This window comes from Parasteatoda tepidariorum, chromosome 3, assembly GCF_043381705.1.
Source record: "Parasteatoda tepidariorum isolate YZ-2023 chromosome 3, CAS_Ptep_4.0, whole genome shotgun sequence".
Classification (NCBI taxonomy): domain Eukaryota; kingdom Metazoa; phylum Arthropoda; class Arachnida; order Araneae; family Theridiidae; genus Parasteatoda; species Parasteatoda tepidariorum.
Window position 1 is genome coordinate 658,235 of NC_092206.1, and position 23,936 is coordinate 682,170.

General features: G+C 28.9%; 1 protein-coding gene across 4 annotated transcripts in view; it reads left to right on the forward strand.

The window, feature by feature from the left end:
- The window catches only part of LOC107452835 (zinc finger MYM-type protein 4), a 58,184-nt gene that overhangs the window by 11,544 nt on the left and 22,704 nt on the right, over positions 1-23,936 (forward strand). For all 4 annotated transcript variants that reach the window (XM_016069457.3, XM_016069447.3, XM_016069466.3 and 1 more), the window contains exons 5-10: positions 4,847-5,098; positions 10,355-10,612; positions 16,546-16,743; positions 20,846-21,100; positions 21,741-22,041; positions 23,132-23,292. In XM_016069457.3, the coding sequence (XP_015924943.2) occupies positions 4,847-5,098; positions 10,355-10,612; positions 16,546-16,743; positions 20,846-21,100; positions 21,741-22,041; positions 23,132-23,292 (1,425 nt within the window). The remainder of the gene's footprint in view (positions 1-4,846; positions 5,099-10,354; positions 10,613-16,545; positions 16,744-20,845; positions 21,101-21,740; positions 22,042-23,131; positions 23,293-23,936) is intronic.

Genomic DNA, 23,936 nt, shown 5'->3' on the forward strand with positions numbered 1-23,936 from the left:
TTTATATTCAAAATAGTGTGGTTTTAATGTGATATTCTTTGAATAAATTTTTAATTGGAAAGCTGCCCCCTTAAATAACAATAATATATTACTTTTAATGCCTAGATAAAATATAAAGGAACCTAAGTTCCCGAAAACTGCTGTAAAGTTCTTTTTTTAATTCAGTTGTAAAATAGAGCTATCTTAAAACGTTATTTTTTGGGAAGAAGAAAAGAAACTAATGTTGAAAAATTGAATGAAAAAAGGTGTTATGTATTAACAACAAAACTATTTCAATCTCGTTTTCGAAATTTTCCAATCATAAGAGAAAAGATCAAAAACAACCTAACTCTTCCTCTTGAAACCTGAGCGGCTCCGCGAAGTTTCTGGTTATACCAACATGGCCGCCGCTACTTGACAGTTACTTCACTCGCTCCAATAGGGAAGGGGAGGAATGCCCACTCCTTCTTATTTATAACTCCATGATCGCAACAAGGAATTTTGGCGCACCTGCTTGCAAGGGCATTGTGAAGGACAATTGTCGTTGAAGAATCAATTGTGTGGAACTGGTCATGAGTAGAAAAAAAAAAGCATAAAGACAAAATTGATAAACATTTAAAAGGGTAGTGAAAGCGACCTTGAATTACAAAAGAGTGAACTACTTAGAGAATAAAGAGGAGAGTTCAAAAATAGATATCAAGGCTTAAAAAAAAGAGCTGACGCAAATTAAAGAAACTGAGACAAATTAGATGGTTGAAGGTATGATTAAATGGAATTCACAAAACGTAAAATTAAAAAGGTTGAAGATAGTCATTGTGACATCACAAATTCACTAGGGAATCTGTAAAACCTATGAGTATATACTGAAGTGTTAACATATATAGGATAATAAATGTATCAAACAATCAAAACAAATACATATCAAATATTTATAAACATAATAAAGGAAACAATGTTTACTCGAAATAAATCTGTTAACTTATTATATTTTGAATTATGCACCAATGTGATTGAAGTGAGTCACCTTATTGATATGGTTAGAGCACTACAGCCAGATGTATATCCTATTTGATAAGAATATATCAAATTATGATCAGCGATATTTAGTTGGTATTTTGTACCGTATTAAATAAATGTCTTTACTCAAGCGAAGTTGGTTGAACAGCACTAAAAGGGTACAAATAGAATGTACCAATGTCTAATAATTTTTAGTTATAGGCTGATGGTAATAATAACAAAAAGTTTGTATTATAAACAAACTAGCAAATGGGTATGTCGATAGCAGAAGAGAAGATGTCAAAAAGAGCACTGACCCTGAAGATTTAGAACAAGAATATATTTGATATGTTGAAAACGGCAGAGATGTAGCCAGGTTTTTGATACAAAAATGATGAAGAAGAAGAACAGTCTTTTAATTAAAACAAAGGAGCTGACATGAATTAAATGCTTGCTTCAGGGTGTAACTAAATGGGGAAAAAATTTGTTGTAAATTCACAACTGTTTTACAAGACGTAATTTAAAAAGATTAAGGATTTAATAAATTTTCTGGGACAATATATATATATGCGTATGTATATATATATATATATATAATGGCATAGTGCATAGCGTTTTTAAAAAGTGCTTTAAGTATTTTCATTTTTTAAAAGCCCTTTAACTGTGCTTTTCAACGGGTGTTTTTAAAAAGTTTCCTTTTCCCTTTTTGAAAATGAGATTTTTTCTTCTTTACCATGTCTGTTTTCACCACGTATTATGCAAAAGCATGCTTTTCGCATTGCATATTGGCGTACTGTTGGTTTGTAGCATACAAAAGTGCCAATGATTATCTTGTTATCAATAATTTTACAGATACTTTTGAGTCCGTGTGTGCGTCTACTGAGCTGGTTTCGGTGAGATTATTGCACTTTCATGTTCTTCATTTTTCAAGATATTCTCAATTTCAGGCTTCACTTTCCACCCTCTAAGATCGAACCTAAAAATCTCTTGATCATTTTACAATGGCTAATGTAGTCAGGGTGTGTTGCATTTTTAAAAAGTGCTCAAAGGTGCTTATTTTTGATTTACGTTTTTTAAAAGCCCTTAAAGGTGCTTTTTTTATTCGCTGTTTGTAAAAAGTGCTTAATTTTCTATATTTTAAAAAGAGATTTTTTCTTTGCCTTATCGATTGTTGTTCAAAATTACAAAAAATGCATTATTTTCACAATTTTCTTTGCGATATTTACAGGGTGGCCACCCACCTGGAAAACCTGGAATTATAAGGGAATTTTTTTATACTGGAAAAACCCTGGAAATATCAGGGAAATTTAGATAAAAACCTGGAAAAATCAGGGAATTTTAAAGAAAAACTGGAAATTTTTTTCTTTGATAATTTTTTTAATTTTACTAATTTAAATTATTTGCTAATTTTCTTAATTTAAATTATTTCGTCCATTATCCCATTTTTTTTAAACGGCAAACAGTTGAAATATCATCAACTTTGCTTGCATCATGCTTGATACTTTGCTTGCATCAAAACTTGCTCCATTACAGTGTTAAGCTGGAAGGCCACATAAAATTCTCCCACTGTTGCTAAACGAATGTAGAAACCTTTGACCGCTATGGGACTGTGCAATTTAGATAAGATTCTGGTGGAGGTGGAAAAAGGGATTAGGATATTAGCTTCTGTTTTTAAATTCTGTCCTTGGGCTGAATCCATTTATGGCTCAAGTTTGTTCTGATGCTTTGGTGGTAATTTTTTTTTTCTATTTTGACAAAATGTTTTTATATTTTTAACTTCATAAAATTCTCCAAAAATTAGTTGGTTATAATTTAATAATAATAGATTTTGTATTGCACTCTTTTTCTGAAAGCTTTTCTACTCCCATTCAAAGAAATTCGTGAATTATTTTTTCTCAGCAAACCAACCAATCTCTCATTTTTTACAATCGCTAACAATGTTTGTCGACAAATCGTTACAATTGTTTCATTAATGCTAATTTTTTTCTATTTCATTTTAACCTTTTATAACATATTTTAATTAACGAAAAAAGATTTTTTAAAAATCAACTATATATTAATATTTAATTTTACTCCTTTGTTGGTCAATATATGATTTTTGATTCAAAATTTTGTACCAAAGCATTAAAAAATAAATAATAAATCTTGCCAAATTGTCAAAATAATTTTTTTTTTCAAGATGATATGAAAAAAAAAAGATAAAAAAATAACATTTTGAATAAAGTATTTTATAATATAGACACTTTTCTTGTGCACATCCTACACTTTATACGAAAAAAGAAATAAAAACCTGGAAATTTTAAGATTTTTATCTGGAAAAATCAGGGAAATTTGAAATCTGATTTGAGTGGCCACCCTGATTTATCAGAAACTAGTTACATCATCATGATTATGTCAAGTTTTTGAAAATGTTATTGAATTTCATTGATTTTATGTTTATAAATAAAGTACACTTTAAACCATAAAAAAAATCATTTTTATTACTGCACAGATCCTAATGATTTTTTTTTTTTGGAAGGTGATTAAAAATATTTTTTGAATGCTTAAAAGGTGCTTATTTTTTTATTGAAAAACTGACTACGCACCCTAGTTGTCTAGAAAAGAGTTCTTTGTCAGAGACTAGTTATTTTATTGTGATCATCTAAACTGTTTTAAAATTATTTTGCATTTTGTTAATGTATATAGTGCTTAAAAATATTTTTTGAGTACTTTAAAGGTGTTTATTTTTTGTTGAAAGATTTGGCTATACACCATGTAAGAGCTTTGATTGTTTTGTATAACAATATTGTGAATAAACTAAAAATAATGTGAATATTAATAGTTTGATAAAGAATTTATATTTTAAATAAGGGCTTCCCTTTACTAAATTCTTTATTTTGTTTATAAATTCTTTGTTTTGTTTACCGATGTACAATGTATGAATACTATAAAATTAATGTAAATGCTACGCATCCTGAATGGTTATTTTGTGACAAATAATCCAGTTTTATTTCACTTGACAAAAATTGCCCTTTACAGTAAATGCACCCCCTTTTTTTAAAAGAAATGTGAACACCGAGAAACATCCGTATATTGATTACTATAAAAAATATTTTGCAGAATGATATTAGTGCTTAATGAGGCTTATTACAAAAAGTCATGCATGTAATTTTCTAAAATTATGACCCACACACACCTTTAAATTTATTATACTCATCATGAATAACTTACAGTAGCAAATGGTTAAGTATCTATTAAAGCTTTTTTAATGTTAAGTATATTATTTTTAATATCTAAACTCATTAGTTTTTTTTTTTAAGCAGGATGCATAGAGTTTTTAAGAAGTGCTTTAAGGTGCTTATTTTCGATTTTTAAAAGCCCTTTAAGGTGCTTTTTTCAATTGGTGTTTTTAAAAAATGCTTAATTTTCCCCCTTTCAAAATGAGATTTTTCTTTTACCATGTTGATTTTCGCTACGAATTATGCTAAAAGACACAGTTCACATTGTTCTATTCAACGTTTTCATAATTAATTCAACCAGAATCTAGCGTATGAAAACTCCATTCATTTTACATGATTTAAAATTTCATGATTTTTAACAATTGTCAAAAACAATGCCAAAAGTTTTTTTTTTGTTTGACATGACGATTAAAGCAAGATAAAACCGTCATTTGCCAAAAACTTTCCAACCCAGCCTAGTTATGTTATTTTTTTTAAAGTGTTTAAAAATATTTTTCGTGTGCTTAAAAGGTGCTTATTTTTTTTTTTTGAATAATTTGGCTGTGCGCCCTGTAAAAACAATGTTTTTTTCAAATCTGTTTTATGAAGTGTAGTTCTGATATACTTCAAATTTTAGTCGCAAAAATATTGATGCAATTATTTTCTTTCTTCAGAAAAGAAAGATAGAATTCCGAATCCATTTCCAAGGGAAGGTCCAACTGCTTTGTTCGGATCAGTGTTATAAGCAGTTCAAAGAAAATCAATCAGAGTCTAAAGCAGAGACAGTCGCCAAGCCAGCTGAACCTGTTCAAGACTCCTTTTGTCCTCAGTGTCAGAAGTTAATTTTTCCTAATCAAGGTTACTATCCTGTAGTTGGGGAAATCAAACCTCTTTGTTCCGAGGATTGTGTCAGGAAATATCAGGAGGTTAGTATTTGATTTGACTTTTTTCGTGTGTTATGTTGCGCTTCACTATAAGAATGCACTAAACATTGCATATATGTTTCTTTTCTTGGATTTTAAAATTGTTACGTAGAAATTTGTGCACTCTCTAAATCAATTTAAAAATACCAGAGATAGATGATTGTGCTCCGGAAAAAATCCGGATTTGCATATTTATTGCTAACTGCGATCCAGAAATATCCTGAAACCCAATGTCCAAAAGTTTCCAAGAAATCATCAATGACATTTATGTGTAAAAATTCTTGTATATTTTATTTAAAAATATTAGAACTAAAATTTATACTTGGCATCTCTTTCATTTGTAAATATTTTTTCTGGTAGAATAATAAATGTGATTAGAGACAAAAGTAAACATATAAATAATTATTCATTTAAATGATGTTGCATTTAGAATTTCATGTTTTGAAAATATCAATGATTTAAGTTTATAACAACATTAATTTTTTGAAATAAGTCATTAATGATTTTACTCAAGAAATTTTCATGATTTTTGAGCTGGGCTCACAATCACCCCTGTAGTTGTAAACTTCGCCGGAAGTGCGATAAGAAGAATAAGTAATCGGTGTTGGTGGAACTGAAAAATTGCTAACCGCTGATTAATTATCCTGTGGTTCAATTTCCATTAAATTCAACTTTAATTTGTTAAATTTTGTAACTCAAAGTTGTTAATTTCAAAAGTTATTAATTGATTAATTGGTGTATTTCTGTATAAAATGAACATGAAATTTTTATAAACATCTGTATATATGACAGATGTTTATAAAAATTTGCATAAAATGATCGTTACTACAATCACATTTAGAAAGATATTTATTTATGAGAGAATGCTTTTTCTTTTTTTTTTTTTTACTTCAACGACTTCTATCTAGTTTGCTTTTCAACTGAATCACTAGTTTAGAACTTTTTATTTCAACAATTTTGTGGGGAATGAGTAGTTATCGACTGCGTCGACCATCATCTATGAAAAGGTACCCCAACATAAAATTGAGTTGACATATCTTATATATACTAGTGAATTAGAATTATATTTTTGTAGTGGTAGAAATACTACAGTACTCACCCACCAGAATTATATCTGTGATAGAAATCGATGAACGGATACCACTAGTTGATTCATTACTGTTTTGTTTTGTTTTTTTCTGTGAGAAGCCGGGAGAGGTGTAATAAGATCACCTTACTGTTTGAGTGCTGATCGTGAGAGCTGTATTAAGTTCATGGTCGTGGTCGCTCTTGTGTTGCCTTTAACAGTTGGGTGTGACTGAATTAATGTAGGGGGAAGAAAGCCTGTCCTTCCATTAACATATTCTGGCTTTTGCCTAGAATGATTCTCTACGAGGAGAAGCATTCTAAAAGAAAGAATGGTGTGAACAAGGGGATACTGTAGCTCATGGAAGTGTTTATTTGGGAAGGAATATTTGAGGTAGAAGACCCACACTAACCTTCAAAATTCAGTTCTACTGATAATGCTTATAAGAATTAATGCTAAGAAAAGAAGTATCAGAAAAATTTTTTGAATCCATATTGAAAACTATTTCCTGAAATCTAGAAGAATAAAATACATTTTTATAATATTTCTGTAAATTTATAAAAAAGCATAACATGTTTTAAAATTCATGATTGTACTAAAAATTAGACAAATCTGTAAGAAACAGGATTTGGAAAATCCCAGAGGTTTTTCATCTAAAACCTGGGGTTAATTAAAGTTTTTTTTCCTGAGTACTAACTAAGAAAGTGTGATTTGCTTCTAACAAGAAAGTTAAATATTTGGTAACTATTTATAATTTGTTTTGTTGCAATGTAATTTTTTTTTTAAAGTTTTAGATTGTGAGGCTATTATTTTTATTTCTTAAGGATAAGCAGATAGTTACATAAAAATTTAAATCTACTCACCTAAATGTTAACCTAAACTAAGATTTTTATAATCTTTTTATTCAGCTAACATTGCAACTTAATATACTGTTTTTAATTTTTGTTCAATTTTTGGTTGCTTTAAAATTCATGTTTTTTCTCAGAATGTTTAGTAACATTATGTAAAGTTAATTCCTAATATCAGGTTTAGCTGAAAATAATTTTGTTAAAGTTCATCATAAAAGTAAATGTAACACTGGTCTAGTAGCGAAATATAAAAACCTGTAATAATTTTTTTAATGTTTTTGTCAAATTTCTTTATTTAATAATTTTTTTAATATACATGAAAAAATTGCAAATTTTAATTTCTGCATTTAATTTTATGAATCATCAATTTCAATGAAATCATTAAAAATTACAGATTAGTTTCATACGTTAATTTCTACAATCTGAATGACGTTAAATTTGAACATTCTAAAAATGTTTTTAAAAAGCTCTCCCTGGGTTTTCACAAATTGCCTGGTACTTCTTTGACCGGCCCTGTTAATTAATACAATTATATCAGTGCTTGCATTATAATAAAATTGTTTTTTTTATTATTTTTTTTAGAAAGGTAAATAAGGGACACTGTCACTGGTGGCATATATATATTCCATGATAAACAATCATATTATTTTTAAAGTTCTTAATTTTTCAAAAAGAAAATGTCCTTAAAAGTTTTTCTTTGTTAAAAAGAGTGGGAACCGTGATTACGTTTTGTTCCCTTCATTTTTCACACATTAGTGATTGAATTAGGAAAAATGTTCCACTTCAACTAAATTGTTTCGAACTACAGTAGAGAACCATTTATCCGGTATCCAAATAACCGGGAAATCAGAAAAAATTTAGCTCAGTTTTCCCGCCATTTTAAACTAGAATGATTATGAAAAAAAGAGGAAATTGGACTCATCCTTGAAGTTGAGTAAAGGAAAATGTGAGGAAGGGGAGAATTTTTTCCCTCTTTTACACAGAGAAACATCATTTCTTCTGTGACTTTAAAGATCGAGAGGAGGCAGGGAAGGGACAAATGTTTTATTTTCTCCTTTAGGCCGCCAATCAAACTCAAAGGAGTGGCATGATAATTTCGTTTTCTCTTTGATTTACGAGGGGGTGGGGAAGATGCATTGCATATGCATATCAGTGAACAGAAGATGAAAGAGAAAAATATATTTATCTATTTGACATCGATTAATAAAAATAAAATGTTTTTCTTTTGAATAAATTCTGATTCTTTGGAAGTGCTGTATCATTTGCAAGCTTTTCTTGATGTGGAATCACATCTGCTTTCTTTAAAAATTGTGTTTTTATAAAAAAAAATAAAAGGAGAATTGGTTATTAATTTAAACATATGATTATTTTATGGAGCATATTTTATGAGTTTTTCTGATTCCACTAGGTTTGATTTTTTTTTTCATGATGAATTTTGCACTTAATAAATAAATTCTTTTTATTCATAAATTTTATCATTAGGTTTTTTATTTTATTTATTCCGTTGATCTTATTGATCTTAATTATAATATGAATTGTATGTGGTATACTCGTATAAATTTTATATTTCTTAAATATATTACATTTATACCAACTCTTTTTCTTTCTTTTTTTTTATATTCTTCGTTTTAACCGAGTTTTTCAGTTATCCGAGTTAGTCGTGGTTCACATTAACTGCGATAATCGGGACTCTACTGTATGTCAATTGAAATTATTAAAAATGTAAGTGATTTTGTCTCTATTATTCGTCCGACATGAATATTCTGTGTTAAGCAGTACAGGCTAAATACCAAATTTTTGTATGTTGCATCTCTAATTTAGTAGCAGCAATTGTTGAGCAGAATCTTGTATCGATTTCGAATTTAAAAGCTTCTTGAAAAGGGTTTTAGCAATTTTTGCAACAACAGGACCCTATTTACACAAATTCACAAAGGCAGGACCCTGGTTGAAAGAATTTTGTATTCACAAATTATGAATAGTTTTTTCACTATTTTACAAAAACAGGACCTTTCACAAAATGTCAGGACAGACCCCTGGTTTATATCTAGATGAATTTTGTGTTCTTATATGATTTACTAAATATTCTGTTTTAAAGAGGGATTATCTAAAAGTTAAATAATATTATTTTAGATAAAATATATACTAGGTAAAAAAAAGTAATATATTAGATAAGTCAAAAATTAATACTTCATTAAAATTATTTCAATTGGTTAATTATTTATTGAGCCTAGTTGTTTACTTTTTCGGTAATTAATATCCAGTAATTAGCGAATAAAAATAAAATTTTCAGCTAAAAACTCTTTATTATATTTAACTTTTAATTTATGATTAGGTATGTAAAAATATTTGTATTAATAGTATTTATTGATAAATACCTTTGACATTAAATCAAGGATTGTTTTCTGTATTTTTACTTGACAGCATAAGGTTTTGAAAGTTAGTAAGCTGTATGTAATGAATGCAGCGTGTGATTTATATTACAATAGAATGAAGTCGTAAATTTTTTTCTAAAACATTTTTATGAAATAAAGTTGTCCTTTGCGTAAAAGATTGAATTTTAATTCCTTAAGAAATTTGTTTAATTTACTTTTCACTCTTGTAAAAATGATCAATCAAATAACCCCGGAATTACGTCGACATTCTCGCAGAACGGAAATATTGTGGTTTTCCTTCCTGCAGAATTTTTCAAAAAATGTTTTTTTCTTTTTCTGCAGAATTTATTTTTAAAGATGCACATCAGATAGGGAAAAAAATATTTGGGATTTAAGAAAAGTCCGTCCTTCAGCTAGAACTCAAATTTAATAACATAAAATGAGACATTCAGAAATCGTTTAAAAGATAGTTTCTTTTAAGAACACCCTGTTTTACGCACACTTATTTGAGTGTCTCTTTTTTTTAAAGAGTCCCATTCACTTGATTTTGTCTATTTTGGAAGGCATTTTGCGGTTTTTAATTTATATACAAATTTCAATTTTTTATGAATTTTAATGATTTACAAGATTAGAAAGGGGAAATAATGAGTGCATTTTTCCACCTACAAAGTGTGAGATAATATTACATTTAAAAAAAATATCAAGTTTTTATTCTATACTTTCTTCTGTCGTTTCTGTAACTTTAAATTAGTAATTGTTATAAGTATCTTAAAGATAAATATCAATGTTAGGGAAGTTTGTCCCAGAAAGCCTGAAAAAATTCTGTCTCGGGGGCAATTAACTATTATTTAGACTAGTTTGCAATTATAAACTGTTAATTTAATGCATGGTATTAATAAGAATTCCTTTCACTTTGTCTGCCTATTTCTTTCTTTCTTCCATCTATCGACCTAAGTTGTGTTGTTTATTTTAGAATAATGGCCCACCTAGAAAATGCTCTCAATGTGAAAATAAGGTAGAAGACAAAAATGTTCACCTGACTTGGGAAACCATGATATTTTGTGGAGAGGATTGCCTCGGAAAATACCAGTCATTTCTTGGCAGTCACTGCACCTGCTGTCAGGCACCTGTACAGCAAGCATCACTGGGAAAATACTGTGTCTGTTTCGGATCGGATATTCGACAATTCTGCTCCGGCAGTTGCCTCGACGATTTCAAGAAAGGCCTTAAAGTAAGTGAAATCAATATTTATCAGGGATGAAAGAAAGAAATCCGCAAAAAAGCGGAAATCCGCTTTTTTTCTCCCAATTGTTAAAATTTCCGAAAATATTCCAAGAACTTACATTTTTGGGGATTTAATTGGAGAAACCCAAGCCACCCAAACGATAGTCAGCCTTTGAACGAACTTTTTCCCCTTTGCAGTAGCCTCCTGATGAAATTATTTTCAGAAGTGAATGAGTAGAGCTTCGGCAGCTGCCTAGATAACCATGACTTACTCTATAGAGCGGAAAGAAGTTCTAAGCAGTTTCGTTTCGACCGCCGATATTTGATTTCGTCTGTTTAACTAATTTTCAGAATTTCAAATGTTAAGAGCTGAGACGGAATCTGCTAAAATCGTGATTCTTATTCAGACGACTTTAATATCAATAATCTATTTTCGCATTTAACTGATTTAAAAGTTATATGTTGCGATTTGTTTTTACGCGATTTAAAAATCGTACTCACAATTCCCATTCACAGGGTTGCCATAGACTACTAAAATCAGGGTGGCCACCCACCTAGAATTATCAGGAAATTTTTTTTTATACTGGAAAAAACCTAGAAATATCAGGGAAATTTGGATAAAAACCTGGAAAAATCAGGGAATTTTAAATTTCCAGCTTTTCTTTGATCATTTTTTTAATTTCACCAATTTAAATTATTTACTAATTTTCTTAATTTAAATTATTTCATCCAATATACCCACTTTTTTTAAACGGAAATGTATCGCCAAACAGTTGAAATATCATCAACTCAGCGATACTTTGCTTGCATCAAAATTTGCTCCATTACAGCTCTGTTAAACTAGAATGCCACATAAAATTCTCCCATGGTTGCTAAATGAATGTAGAAACCTTTGACCGCTGTGGGACTGTGCAATTTAGGAAAGATTTTGGTGGAGGTGGAAAAAGGGATTAGGATATTAGCTTCTGTTTTTAAATTCTGTCCTTGGGCTGAATCCATTTATGGCTCAAGTTTGTTCCGATGCTTTGGTGGTAATTTTTTTTTCTATTTTGACAAAATGTTTTTGTATTTTTAACTTTATAAAATTCTCCAAAAATTAGTTGGTTATAATTTTATGATAATAGATTTTATATCGCACTCTTTTTCTGAAAGCTTTTCTACTCCTATTCAAAGAAATCTGTGAATTATTTTTTCTGAGCAAACCAACCAATCACACATTTTTTTACAATCACTAACAGCAATGTTTATCGACAAATTGTTACAATTGTTGCATTAATACTAATTTTTTCTATTTCATTTTAACCTTTTATAACATATTTTAATTTTAAAAAAAGGTTTTTTTTAAGAACTAACTATATACTAATATTTAATTTTACTCTTTTGTTGGTCAATATATAATTTTTGATTCAAAATTTTGTACCAAAACATTAGAAAATATATAAAAAATCTTGCAAAATTGTCAAAAAAAATTATTTTTTTCAAGATGATTCATTAAAAAAATAACATTTTGAATAAAATATTTTATAATATAGACACTTTTCATGTACACATCCTACACTTTATAAGAAAAAAGAAACAAAAACCTGGAAATTTTAAGGTTTTTATGTGGAAAACCTGGAAAAATCAGGGAAATTTGAAATCTGATTTGAGTGGCCACCCTGAAAATGCAACTATTTGCTACTATTTTTGGCTTTAGGCGACTATGGCGACCTTTTTTTTTTGCATGAAAAGGCTAAAAAAGCAACTATTTCCAGGAATAGGAGACTTTTTTACTCTTAGCGAAGCTCTTTCACAAAAATGAACGCTACTTTTCAGAACGTTAATAAAAGAAAGCAAACTTTTATACCTGTGATTCTCAACCACTGTGTGTGCCGCCAAATTCTTAAAATGTGCCGCCAAATATTGGAAATGATGCAATAAAAATTATAATGCTTTTTTTATTATGAGTAAAGTTTAAATTAGAAAAAAGTGTATATATATATATATATACATACTTTTTATAATTTTTCCACGCTTTAACCGTGTGAACGTCTTTGTCGGTGATCGTCTTGTCTCAGACAATCTTAAAATAAGTTAGAATAAGAAGAAAGTGTTTAAATTGTCTATGACAATTTTAAAAAATGTTGAAATTATAGGTAGGAAATTTAATGACTATTAAAATTATTAATTAACAAAGGAAAGCAAGCTAAATATTAACTTTCAAACGGAAATAAAAACTGGTCATTAAAGTAAGCTATGCAATAAATAGTTATAAAAACAAATTAACAAAGGATAACTACCAAAAAATAAGCGAACAATTAATAATTATCAAAAATACTAGTTTACAGGAAATCACAAAAAAATAAGAATTATTGTAAAAAAGCGAACAAATAATAACTATAGAAAACAAGCTAACAATTAATAACTAGCAAAATAATAAATAACTGTTACTAACTAACAAAAAATTAGTCGGAAGAAATAATTAATTCCTTAATAAACATGCTTTTGTAGTACATATTATTTTATTTCACATTCAAAATTATTATCACAAACTATTTAACACAGTGTTATAGGTAAATAAAAAACTTTTAAACAAATTTATTTCATTTTGTGCTGTCAATTTTGAAATCGTTAAAAGTTTGCCGCCACGTAAAAAAGGTTGAGAATCACTGTTTTATACAATCATTTATGTCCAAAAAGCCAAAACTTTCGATTTCCATTAGATTTAATAAAGTACTTGTTATATTTTCTCTCTGAGGGGCAGTTTTGTTATTTTAAATTGTTTTTTACTTCTATTAACATTCATTTTTTATTGTAATTCAACTTTTATTTAGGTACCTATTTTCTAATATGTATACCATTTCTATTTGTACGAAACGTTTCTTTAATTGGAGCATAGCTAGGACTGGGCAATAAATAGATGTAATTGCGAAATATCGATTTAATACATATATCGGTAGGCCGATGTAGTGACTTTCGTTTTAGGCGATGCATCAGAAATCTGATTTATGCCGCCGGAATAAGACTACAATCGCGGTTTAACGATTTAATATGCAAGGAGCCTTGGCTAAGCTAACGCTGTTACCGCACTGACGAAGACGATTTGATTTTGTCTAGCTGCAGGGAAGTAGATAGTGTTCTTCTAAAAACGATTATGTTAGTTTCGTGATGTTGAATGACGTAAAGCAAATTGAATCAGAACTCCCGGTTTCGAGCGAGGATCAGCGTTGTAATATAGAACGCAATGCATAGCTTCTTTATGTCCATTTTTGTCTTCGCAATTTTGAGTTTTTTGAAGATTATTTTAATGGGACTTAAGTCATTTCGCGATTGTTGTGCATTTTATTTCATTGGAAATAATTGTCGGATTTCTTGAAAATTATTTTCAGTGAGACTCTTGCTACTTAGCGATCGTTTCATTCTGCATTATTTTATACCATTTTATTTTTTGTTTGGGTTTAACGATTCTTGTCATTTATTTTTAGTAGATCTACTGTTACTTTGCGATTGCTGTACAATCGCTGTTATCTTAAATTTTCGTTCTGAACTCAATAGATCAATAACAAGAAAATATAAATAAAAAAGAAGATACTTCATTGATTTTTTTCAATTATTGTTTTTCATTTTAAGCTACAATTTAATAGGGGTATTTTGTATTTAACTTTGTTATAAAAAGTTAGTTTTTTTTTAAATTTATTAAATGTAGGTAAGTATAATAATTTAATTATTTTTAAACCAATAAATGTTCAGTCGTTTTTAATTATAAAAAAATTAAAGCAAAGCTTACCTTTATTGAATTTGCTTTTATTTTTGAGAAATGAAGACAAAGTTTTAAAAAAATTTGCCTATTAGTTAAAAAACAAATAAATTCTTTTAAAATTAAATAAGGAGTTGAGTAATGTTTTGACGCTTTTTAATAATTTAACATTAGTACTTAAAGTTTGTTGTTTTTTTTTTTTTAATTTTTATTAAAATTCTTTCAATACTTGTTTGTTATATAATTTGATAGATAATCAGTATCATTTTTAAACAAATAAATCTTTAGTCGATTTTATTTTCAAGGAAGAAAATAATAATAAATAAGTAAAAATATTTTTGCATTTATTCTGTACATAATTTGACCATTAGTTAAAACTACTTTTTACTATTTTAAATAATAAAATAAAGGGTCTAATGAGGTTTCAAAAGCATGTTTTTTTTTAAACAAATAATTTAAAATAATGTTTCTTTTTTCTGAAGGGAACATTTCTTTGGTTTGTTTTCCACTTTCGTTTTTTTTCTTTTAATTTTTAATGCATGTGCGTAAAATAATTTGTTACCGTATTATTATTTTTAAACCAATAAATCTTAAATCATTTTTAATTTAAGAAAAATGAAATAAAGCTTGGGTTTGCTTTTACTTTGACTTCTTTATTAATTTAATTGAAAAAATTAAGCAATGATATTGATGTCATAGTAGAATATGTTTAGAATTAATATTTTCTTTTGTAATAGATTTATTCATTTTTATTTATTTTTGATTGATTTATAGATTTCCCATAGGTAATTTTTGAACATATGCTAAATCGCGATACATCGCTATCTTGCAATCTCTAACTGACGATGTATCACGATTTAAAATTTCTGACATCACCCAGTCCTAATCATAGTATTTGACAATTAAGCTGTAATTTTATTTATTCGGCTACTATTTTTGACAAATTTTTGTTCCAGTTCAGGCAACTATTTTCATTGTTTTGGGCAACTATTTTCATGCTTGAGGCTACTAAAGGCAACTATTTTTGTTCATTTTTTACTGTGGCAACCCTGCATTCACTCAATTTAAAAATCGAATATCGCAATTTGCATTTAAAAGTTTTTAGAACCCAATATCGCAATTCATATTCCCACTAGTCCAATGTTGCCATTTGTGTTCACTCATTTTTAAAATCCAATATTGTGATTCGTTATGCAGTTGTAATATCAAACATCGTTTTTCGTATTTATTCCAGAGATGATTGTGCTCCGGAAAAAATCCGGATTTCCGGATCTTTCGCAAACAGTGTTACGGAAATCCAAGATCCAGAAATTTCAAGAAATCATCGTCACATTTATGTATAAAAATTCTTGTATATTTTTTCTGGTAGAATAATAAAAGTGATTAGAGATAAAAGTAAGCATATAAATAATTCATTTAAATTATGTTGCATATAATTCATTTAGAATTTCATGTATTGATAATATCAATGATTTAAATTTATAACGATATTAATTTTTTGAAATGCGTCATTAATGATTTTACTCACGAAATTTTCAGGATTTTTGAGTTGGACTCACAATCGCCCCTATTATACGCTATTTGAAAACTACTCATTGCGATTCATATTCACGTGATCTAAAAATTATGCATCTTGATTCTTATTTAAGTGATTTAAAAATCCAGTATTGCAATTTGTTATTTTGTGTTTTTAAAATCCATTATCCCTATTCATATTCACGTGATTCAGGCATGAAAGTTTTCAGCTTCTACTCTGAATTCAGCTTTTTTCAAAGCTTTTTAAACTCCATATATTTATTAATTTCATAATGTTTGATTGCGTTTATGTAGAATTCAGCTTTTTTTGCTAACTGGTACTTTCATCCCTGGTGATTTGAATAGCGATCTTTTAATTTTTGTTTTCTGTCCTTAATATTATGTTTACTAACTGATGCATTAATTTTTAGAATTATTCCTTTAAATAATCAGATAACTCAGAATTTTTTTTTTTTTGTGTCATAATTTAAGTGGGAATCCATCAAAAATGTGTTGTTTGACAATGTAGTTACTGTCCTGTGCGAAGTAATCTATGGTCTATGTTGAAATGAACTTGTTCATGTGTTTTTTTAAAATTTTTTTTTAATAGGCTTATTTAATTTTTTCGAGTAATATATTGTTTGAAAAAAAAAAGAATAAATAAAAGCTCTTATATCCACCTTTTGTAGGTATGTACATTTTGTCAAACAGATTTATCTGCTGGAACTGAAGGATTTCTTGCTCCAGTTGGTGATAAGGGGCAGTTTAAAGACTTCTGCTCACAATCTTGTATGGAGCGTTATGAAACAATGAACAACCTATCCAAAACAGCTCCAGAGACTCAGGAATGTGCTCACTGTAAAAAACAAGGCACATTTAAAATCCAGGTACTTCTCTTTAAATGCTTTCTTTTTTAAAGCACTTATTACATAATTATTATGCAGGGGTGATTGTAATCCTGGGGTATCCCGGAATTTTGGGTTTTTCATATTATCCTTCCGGGTCCAAAAATTAAGAGCGCAGGGCATATAATCTTTCTGGGAAAATCATGGAATTCCGCGATTCTCAAGACCATCGGCTCTTGAACTTTCGCTAATCAAAAACTTATGATCCTACAAAATTTTCACGGAATTCCTCAGTCTAAAGTTCAAATTTTGAAAGTTTTGCTAATTCTTGCTAACAAGATGCTTTCATGCATGTCATTCTTCTGTCAATGGGTATAAATCCACAGATTGATTCTTTCTGTGGATTTTCTCCATTTTGTACATTTGAAACTGTGTCGCAATCAGCTAAAATAGCTTTTAATTAATTAGTTAATAATATAGCTTTTAATTAATTTTAATTAAATTAGTTACTATAAAAATGTGATATTCATCATAGGTAGAAAATTTAATTATAGATTTTATTTAGAAATAATTATGTTAAATACAAAGCATACCTGGTATATAAATTAATATCTCAATCTTGATTTTTTGCACATAAAATTTTCAGGGTTTTTAATTTTGTGTTACAATCACCCCTGGTTATAAAACTTTTCTTGGAAAACAATAAACTGGAACAGCAATCCCTCGTCTTTTATTTTCCTGATCTGTTTTTCCCCTCTTTCATTCTCATGTTTTTTTTTTTCTTTTTTGTGTATATTTTTGGTATATGTCATGAAGCAGGGAAGGCAAGTTTCTTCCTCAGAGGCGAAAACCGTCTTGGAAAAAATAGGTTTTTTCTAAACCAACCAAAACTATTTGTAGTGTGTCTACCATTGCAAAAATATAATTCCAATTCACTAGTATGTAAGACACGTTGACTCGATTCTATGACGGGGTGCCTTTTCGTAGATGACGGTCGACGTGGTCGATTGCTACTCACTCCCCACTTGGGTGACCTGGACGGTATGCAAACATGCCTTCTTTGACAGAAACTCCCACTTCAATGTGAAAATGCCTATAGTGACAGTAACGCCCACTGCGATTTGAACAGGCTCACTTCGTAGGATGGTCCACTTTGAACAGTTGACTTGCTACTTGTGAATGATCCTCCTCACGCTGTTGCTTCTCAGTCTCGATTACACACATATATACACTCGACTTATAACGGCAGCACTGTAGCGACTGTGAACTTAATACAGCTCTCACATTCAACACTAAATAATTTGGTAATCTTAATACAGCTCTCCCGGCTTTTCACGGAACAGCAATGAATCAACTAGTGGTATCCGTTCATCGAATTCTATCACACATATAATTCTGATGGGGGAGTACTGTAATGTATCTACCACTGCAAATATATAATTCCAATTCACTAGTATATGATAAATGTTAACTCGATTCTATGGTGGGGTACCTTTTCACAAATGAAGGTTGATATTGTCGAAAACAATAAATATCAAACGTTGAAACATTTTTTTTAACGTTTTATAATTGCAATTTAGTTTACATAATATTAATTTAATAGCTATTTAATATATTATTTCTAATTAAATGAAGACTGAAAAGCAACAATTGAAAAAAAAATGAATTTATGAAATAAAAATAACTAGTTTTTCAATTTTTACATGAATGAGTCTAATAAAACCTTCTTTTATAAAAGGGGTGTGACATATACACAGATCATCCTTTTATTACAGTAAGATGACATACTACACAATAAAATTTTACAATTGTTAGATCTTGATATGAATTTCAATGTGTAACTTAAAAACAGAGTCACTGAATTCTAGTTGAAATTTATCATTCAAAAATACTTACCAAGGAAATGATAAAAATTTATTAATAATCAACATAAATGATATTATTTCAAGTAATTCAGATAATTCTTTATTGTTGTTGAAATATATACTATTCTATAAAGAAGAATATTTTATAACTATTACGGTTCTGAAATCGCATTTATTTATTGGAATGAAATAAACAATGTAGACTTAAATAACTTCACTTTAATTTATAAAAATTGAAGACAAAAAAATATATATTTTACCATAATACACACATCTGTAACAGTATGAGATCACAAAATCGGAAGTTATTGGTTGCAAGTTTGTTTAGAATAGAAAGGAAAAATATTTTCTTCAAATGTTGGGCCCGTTCTGTTTCAGAAGGAATTACCAATGTTCTGAGTGGTTTTTTTCAAGCTCCTTTCCTTAGGGAAATTTTCCTTGTTATTTTCTGCTAACAAAAGTGTCCTTCTCTACCTATAATTCTGATAGAACTAAATATAAAAATATTTACCCTGCTAAAGGGCAAGCGTTGTGATCACGGATTAAAAATAATAAAGCACATTATGTAAGAGTTTTTTAAATGAGTTATTTTGCTTGTTGATTTATTGAAATGAATTTTTTTAGATGAAATTCCATTATTTACTTTCAATTTTCTTCAAAAAATTACAGAAATAAAAAAGATAAACATTTAAAAACTTCCTAAAAATCAGCAGAAATTAAAAGATATACATGTCTGAATGTTATAGGGGTACAGCTACTTCATTGTATGGAGAATATTTTTAATGTTTTTTCGACATTCTGATTAAGGAAGCTGTAAGGAACTCTAATTATAGAGAATTTTTGTATATTTATATATTTAACAATTTATAAAGCAAATGATATTCTATTTCTACTATTTCAACAATAATAGTGCAACATGCTGAAAAATAGTCTTTTCAAAGAATTTGGATGCAGTGAAGCATCATTAGAGTCCATTGATAATTCATTATAGTGAAATACAAAACCAGTTTTTAATTAGTATGGTATAGTTGGTTAAATTTTTTAACAAAGTACAGTTATATGGGTGGTTGACCGTGTAAAAGCACAGATGGTGGTTAAAAGACTTCCGGGTTGCTACTTCAGATTGATTTTCACCCCGGTGCGTAGCGTTTTTAAAAAATGCTTATTTTCGTTTTATAAAAGCCCTGAAAGATGCTTTTTTTATTGGATGTTTTTAAAATTTCGAAAAGGGAATGTCGATTTTTGCAATGTATTATGCAAAAGCGTGCTTTTCACATTTTTCTATTCCGACATTTTCACAATTCTTTCAGCCCCAATCTAATTCGGTTTGCCGTCGGTCCATAGCGCATGAAATCACCATTCATTTTACATCTTTGTTTAAATATTTGAGAGTTCGCCTGTACGTCTACTTAGCTGGGTTGGTTGAGCTTATTGCACTCTTATGTGCCACTCAACTGCGTTTTGCAAGATATTTTCAATTTTTAGGCTTCATTTTTCACCCTCTGATATTGAATCAAAATATCTCTTGATCATTTTATAATGGCTAATATAATCAAGAAAAGAGTCTAGGAACTAGTCGGAAACTGGTTATTTTATCATGATCATTCATTAAATCTTTCATGATAATTTTCAAAGATTCTTTGAAAATTATTTTGCATCTTGTTAATGTATATAATTCTTAAAAATATTTTTTGAGTGCTAAAAAAATACTTAAAAGTTACTTATTTTTTGTTGAAAAATCTGGCTACGCACCCTGTTGTAGCATTTACAATATAGCACATTCTTTCGATTTAAGTTTCAATGACGCAAACAACATATGAATTTGTGACTCTGCAAGCATGCTATGCCCTGTAGGATACAACCCAAAGAATAACTAACATTGATATTTTACACAAATATAGCCAAATGAGAGATAACACTCAAAACATTAATTTTCTTCAATTGGTTTTAGGCTCACAAGAAAAATTTATAAATTTCAGGAAACTGTTATGAAAGGTAAAGTTACACGTAAATCACAACTTCAAATATTTAACAATACGTCCAAGAATATCAAGCCATTCACACATCATCTCGTAACATAAACGGAGGCCGAAAGTTTTCAATAACAAGCTTCATAAAACCAGATTATCTTCTGGTTTTAGAAAGCTTGTTATTGTTTACATTCAGTCAACCATCCATAAATGCTAAGAATCTTTAGCGCTTGTTGGTTGGATATTTTTTAATATGTTTAGTTTTTCTGTGTAAATTTTGAATTAGTATTTAATAGCTTCTTTTTACAGGTCCCGTACAATGAAAAAAAATATTTCTTGTGTTGTGACAGCTGCGTTGCTGGATTGCGCTGCACCCTGAAGAAATCTGAGAATGTTTGTGCGTCATGTCACCGCTTCTTTGAGTGTAGAAATGATCTCAATAGCAATAAAGAGAATGACTTCAAGTTCAAAATGGATGGATTATATAAATTCTTTTGCTCCAAAACTTGCATGACTACATATGTTTTATCTCACCGTAGAATCACTCAATGTCTTTTCTGTAAGGTATTTAATCAAAGTCTTGTTTGATTTCATCAAATAAGTATAGTATTTATAAAGTAAATTTAATAATTTAAAAACAACCTATACATATCAGTATAATTCCTTGTATTCATCAGGCACGTAAGTGTTTTTTGTCTCCTGAGACAGATTCATTTTTTTGTGCCTCCTTCCCCCCTATATAACTCATATAAATTAGAAACATTCAGCCCATTTTGAATCGCATTGCAAAATGCATATTCAAAAGGCTTCTGCAAACATAAAATGATTCAAAAACTATTTTTTTAAAATTGAATATGTAATATTTTTTTATTCTATATGGCTGAAATTCTCGCATTTTGTTTGGGGGGACGCACAAATAATTTCTTTCTTCCCATTTTGTGAATAATCATCACAGTAAAAAACATAATTTATCCGTAGTTGTAATTGACGACGAGAGCAAATGCATTTTCCGTTTCGAGAATGAGTTGTTGTAATAAGTAATAGATATTAGTATAAAAATTATGGAAAATTCAACAGCAATAACTGCCAAATATGCTTGAAAAGTAAATACTCAAATGCCTATTTTCCATTTAGTTTGAAATATATCTAGATATATTTAAAAACCATGTGAAAATCAATATCAAAAACTGAATTCTATTTCCAGGTGAAAAAATATAATTTTGACATGATAGAAAAAGTGGATCGGAGTGATGGACAGAAAATCTATTGCTCCTTGAACTGTCTCTCTTTACATCGAGTCAATGCTAATGCAGCCTCTTCAAAAAGCATTCGATGTGATAACTGTTCAAAGACTCAACCTGCTCAGTATCACCTCACCATGAGTGATGGCTCCATTCGCAATTTCTGCGCATACAACTGTGTCTTGGCTTTTCAGAATCAATTCACCAGCGTTCCAGCTCTGACCACAACATCTATGACTCGACAGTTGACTACACCCGTTCAAAGTAATTTAGTTTTTATGCAATATAATTTATGAATTTACAGTCATTTAACGAAGTCGCTCGATGATCAGTTGGTTATATGGAATTAAATAGAAGATCCCCTTTTGAAATACGACACAAATCAGGTCATAAACAGTAGACATAATTAAACTAGCAATATCTTGTAAAGTAGTATCTACTATTTATTGTATAAACTATTAAAAAAAATATCCCTGGAAGGAAAGAATAGAGCAAAACATTATCCAGTACATAAATTTTCATCTGAAAAAAGCTAAATTTATGTACAAAATTATATCTGCATTTAGTATAAAAGTAATTTTAAACATACATTACCTCATGCGTTCTTAAGTTTAATGGCTACTCATAAAATCTGTTCATTTTGTCTGAGTTTTTCGTCGAAATGCAAACAGAAATAAAGGGACTTGTTTCTCTAAACGTTAAGTGGGTACAAAAACAATTCAAGGTCATTTCCGACATAAAATGCATTAACAAGTTTAAAGTATTTTAGGAAATAGGGAAAGTGCATCTCAAAGAAAAGTTCATAATTGCAATTTGGAAGTTATTTTACGAAGAAATTTCCAGAAAGTTTTTAGTTTTAGGAATTAAATAATAATTTTTACCATTTTAGTTGGAAGCATTAAATATTTTCAGTGTATTAAAATCATTGATGCATTTTATGTGAGCTTTGGCTTAAAATTTTAAAAATACACTTATATATAAATCTGATTTGAGTAAAAAAAATAATAATCTTACCTTTCTTGATTTTCTTAAAAAATCATGATTTTTGCCAGCACTGCTCAATAATGCAATATAAGAATTGAAGAACAATTTAAAAGATCTATAAAAAGTCATTTATCATTGTTCATGATCATAATTATAGTTTGTATAATAGAATTTGTTTATTTAGTATAGCCTCTTGTTTTTATTTTTTTTTCTTTTATAATCGCATTTAAATCTAATCACATCTGAATGATATTTTTAGAAGTTAACTGCTTTAAACACTATAATTTTTTTAAAATTTGTATCTATCATGACTTTTCTGTTATTTATGATTTTTTTTTATTTATTTATGAATTTATCATTCTCTCTTCAGCTTTGAAAACCACATCAGCTCTAAATTCACCAGTTATTGCCAATGTTGTGTCGTTGGCACAACCTCGTACCAGCACACCTGTTGCTAATAAACCTTTGGTACCACAAACTCTCGTCAGTGTTCGTCCTACTCGCCAACCTGTTGCTGTTTTTACGACAAAGGTTTGTATAGGACTTATATTTTGTTCCAATATTATTGCAATAACTTTCAGAATAATTCATACTAAATTTTTTTTGGTGTTATGCTTATTTTTTAAAAAAACAAACAAATATGTACATATTATCTAGAGCAGCATTCCCGCAAAGTGCTCAGTGGAACCCTAGAGTTATGTGGAAGGATTACTGTGATTCGTTCTAAGGGTTAAAATATTATTATTTATTTTTTACCAAAAATAATTTTTGAAATTTGTAATTATCTTTATCAGGTTTCCCATGGTACTTGAAAAACCTTGAATTTGGTTGAAAAAAATTAGGGCCCCTGAAAGTCTGTGAATTCTGCCATAGGGTACTTGAAAAGTACTTGATTTTCTAGGAATTAAAATACTACGAATTCTTTTCACTAAGAAGTAGTAAAAAAATAATAAATAAGTTCAATGGAAATTTATAGAAATTTTAATTGATGGAATTTTTTATGCTTGAAGTGAAAAGTGGTTAAGAAAGATGCAAAACTTTTCTCTTCTAGATTTTTCAGACCAGATTATTGTTCATATCTCTGATGTCTTGAAAGCTAAAATTTCTAGCAAATTTTAGGTTTTTTAGTCATAGTTTTCAAATGATGTATAGTGTTTAATTGATTTAGAAATATG